General features: G+C 40.1%; 1 protein-coding gene across 1 annotated transcript; it reads left to right on the top strand.

Annotated features, from left to right (window-relative positions):
• Positions 1 to 1,147: 1,147 nt before the first annotated feature.
• On the top strand, positions 1,148 to 2,694 carry lg7h11orf96 (linkage group 7 C11orf96 homolog). The gene has a single exon (XM_012922818.4). It carries the CDS (start codon positions 1,497 to 1,499, stop codon positions 1,875 to 1,877), a length of 381 nt encoding a protein of 126 aa, XP_012778272.1. The 5' UTR covers positions 1,148 to 1,496; the 3' UTR covers positions 1,878 to 2,694.
• The last annotated feature ends 750 nt before the right edge of the window (positions 2,695 to 3,444 follow it).

Genomic DNA, 3,444 nt, shown 5'->3' with positions numbered 1-3,444 from the left:
TGCTGGTTGTTGTACATGTAGACTGTTTTATGCATTTGCAGATGCCACTGGGTAAGAAATGAGATTGTTGTGCCAACACAGGGACAGTTATAAGTCACACTACTTGCCTCTCCTACAGTCATGTTTACATATGAACCCTGCAAGCATCGCTGCCAGATGTGTTTCTGCTCAGATGGGTCAGATGAAGGGCAGCTGAACCCCTTTGTTAAGCACAAACTATTACATAATATATTATGATGGTGTATAGAGGCATTTATCAAACACAATAAAATGAGTCTGTTACATTTCAGGTGTCAGTTGTTTTTATTAAATGGGAATAATGTGCAGAAAAATAAAGCCTCATTTTTTTTAATCACAATTTTAGTTTTTAGTGCCATCTTGTCTTTAAAGATATTCTGATTTTAGTTGTTCAGTTTTTCCTGCAATCTTACTTACTGAGTTTATTATTTGTTTTATCTCTTTTTGATTTTTCTAATAATTTTCTGTGGGGTTTCTTTTTTTTCATTCAGTTGCATCTTCTGTTTTTACCTGTTGTAAACAAGGCCTCGACTTCAGTGCATCTCTGAGTTTAGATTATTACCGTGTGTCTTTTTATTATTTATTTAATGCTGACCTAGGAAACAAATTTCATTCTTTTATGTTTTTGACATCATGAATGACATGAAATGAATACTGAGATGGATATTTACTGAATGAATGTGTGAATCTGGTAAATAAATAGAAGCTTCTTTGGCCAGGTATAATCTAACTCTGGTGTCTTGTGGCATTCCCTTAAATACAGGAGACTGAAATAGATTTCTAGCTAAAAACAAAAACAACAGCCTGAGCCACTGTGGCAAATCTTATGGCTTCTGAGTCTCCTACTCTCAACCTTTGATTTGGTTTCTTTCAAATGACTCTGTTTCTGTATCAAGTATCTTTCTCATCTTCTCTGTGTCTATGAACCCCACTTACAAAACCTTAAAAGCCCCCTACACAGAGATTCACTTCTCACATGTTTATTTTGAGGGACTGACTGCTACAGAAACTGGAAACATGACTGGAGGAAAGGAGAGGAGTAGGAGGAACCTGGCAAATAGAGAGTAGGGAGGGAAGGAGAGAGAGAGGCTGAGTGGGTAGTGAGGAGCTATAAAAGAGAATGCTGGAGCTGTCTGTGGCATTAGCCTCAGCAGACTCAGAGTCTCACACACACACAAAACGAGGAAGAGTGGAATCAACAGGCAACAGCAGAGTTGAAACACACTGAGTGCTGAAGAGCAGAAGCTGACCAGAGTAGTTTCAAAGCAGCTGTATCTTCAAGAATACTACAGTGTACTTGGACTTGGAGCTTTCTGGAGTGTTTGTTTGGCTGAACTTTGGACTGACTACTGCTTTGTTGCTCCTGAGAAAGAGTCTCTTCGTTTAAACTGGAAACAGCACAGAGACAAACTGTCCGCAGAGAAGTATTCAAGCTTTCACTTATAGAGCCTTCAGTTTCACTGGACTCCTGTTCTACCATGGCTGCTGTACGTCAAATGGTTATGGAGGCCTCTGGCTACCATGTCCTGCCAGCTCACCTTATGGCATCAGCTATGGAGGAGTTTCCCCAGCAGTTGCCCGTCCCAAAGGGCCCAGCAAAGGGCAAGAGCCGCTCCCGTCGACCTCGCGAGGCTCGCTTCAAAACACAGCCCGTCACCTTCGCTGAGATCCAAGAGGTAGAAGAAGAAGGCTCCTCACCCCTGGAGGAGGAAAGGGCACGGCGCTCCTTCTTGCAGTCACTGGAAAACCTGCGGCGGAGCACACAGACCCTCCACTGCCCACCTACTGCCCATCACAGCTGCACCCCTACACCCACACAGGCCAGCCTGGACTCCAGCGACTCCGACTCCACCCAGTGAGGGCAGAGACATGACCTTCTCCCGGCTCCCACGTTCTTCGCTTTGCCTTGACCCCGTTTTGAACTTAGGTCAACTGAACTGAACCAAAGTGGCCTGTCTGCCAGGCTGCCTGTGTGTAAACTGCTGCTCTTCATTCAAAAGCCTGCCTTTTAAAAAATACTAACATGCCAACACAAAGTATAGAGCTTAAAGATGCACTTACAGCATATCTGTAATGAGCTCTACCACAGGCTGGTTACACTGTTCCACAGATATGACGAGTGTAAAAGTAACAGTGTTGAGCGCATCACTCTTCATACGTATTCCTTTTTTACAGTAGTCTGATAAAAACTTGAAGGATGAAAGATAGATGGTATTTTCCCATTTTAAAGCTGTATTTTTTTTTTTGTTTGAATCCATATTTTTCTACTTGAGTCACCATAGAAAGAACTCTTAAAAGGTTTTAGTATTGTGACTTACAAGGCTGTAAATACTTTGACTAAGCAAAATGCCCAGCATCGAAAGTGACCTGGCTGTCACTGGAGTAGTAGAGTACCACTGACAAAGCTTTGTCAAGAGTTTGAGCTCTTGTTTTCCAGCTTCGGTTCATGTGCAAAAACATACTTTCTGCATACATGTCTTTATTTATTCCCTTATTTTGTTCATAACCAAGTGGAGCTGTAGATGTAATATTATTTTATTGTTCTTTCTGACTTCTAAAGTCACCTCGACTTTCAATGAAAAATATAACCTTTATACTTGTTTTTTTGTTTGTTTTACTTTATACATATATGTTTGTCGTATGTACCTATAAATAAATATTTTCAAATATTTTGAACCATTTTCTGTTTTCCTTTCTTTGTATATTCCTGTTTGGGAAGGATTATCATAGAAAAAAAAAAAAAACTTCAGAAGTTAACAGTTGTGACTTTTGATACGATTAGGACTACAGCAAACTCATAGCCTACATAGATTTAACTGGTTTTCCATTACCAGTGTTATTGTTAAGATAAACTTTTGCCTGACTCGCTTGTAAACACACTTGTCAACACATGACCAATGGCTTTAAAGGTGACGCAGTGTCAGTAATGTTGGGTAATGTTGGGTTTCTAACAGCAACGCACAGAGAGCCACTGCAGCCAGTTGTGTCATGGAGTGACACGGACTAGAGATGAGACAGTAAGTGGGCAGCAGTTACATGATAGTGTAGGATTTACTCACTAATTTTCTTGTTATGAGTGAAAACACAAAAACACTTTCCTTACCCTGCCAGTAGTATTCATGCTGCCTAGTAGCCACCAACTGTCTTTTCTATTGGATTTGTGTACCGGTACTTGGATTTGGCTCACAAAATAAATTTAATCTCCCATGTTTATCCTAATGAAGTAACATGTCAGCAAGTGCAAAAATATGTCCTATTAACATGCTTTTAATTGTTGCTGTACAATTAAACTATCTTTGTTTCTCACACTTGGTATTGGTAGATTGTTGGAAAAGTAACAAATACTGCAATACAGATTTTGTATATTTTACAATAACACCTACACTCTCATCTTTTAGTTCAAGACTCAGAGAAAGAGCACTTGCT

Source organism: Maylandia zebra, linkage group LG7 (assembly GCF_041146795.1).
Source record: "Maylandia zebra isolate NMK-2024a linkage group LG7, Mzebra_GT3a, whole genome shotgun sequence".
NCBI classification, from domain to species: domain Eukaryota; kingdom Metazoa; phylum Chordata; class Actinopteri; order Cichliformes; family Cichlidae; genus Maylandia; species Maylandia zebra.
The sequence above is the reverse complement of the archived record's forward strand: the minus strand, read 5'-3'. Positions and strand labels throughout refer to the sequence as shown.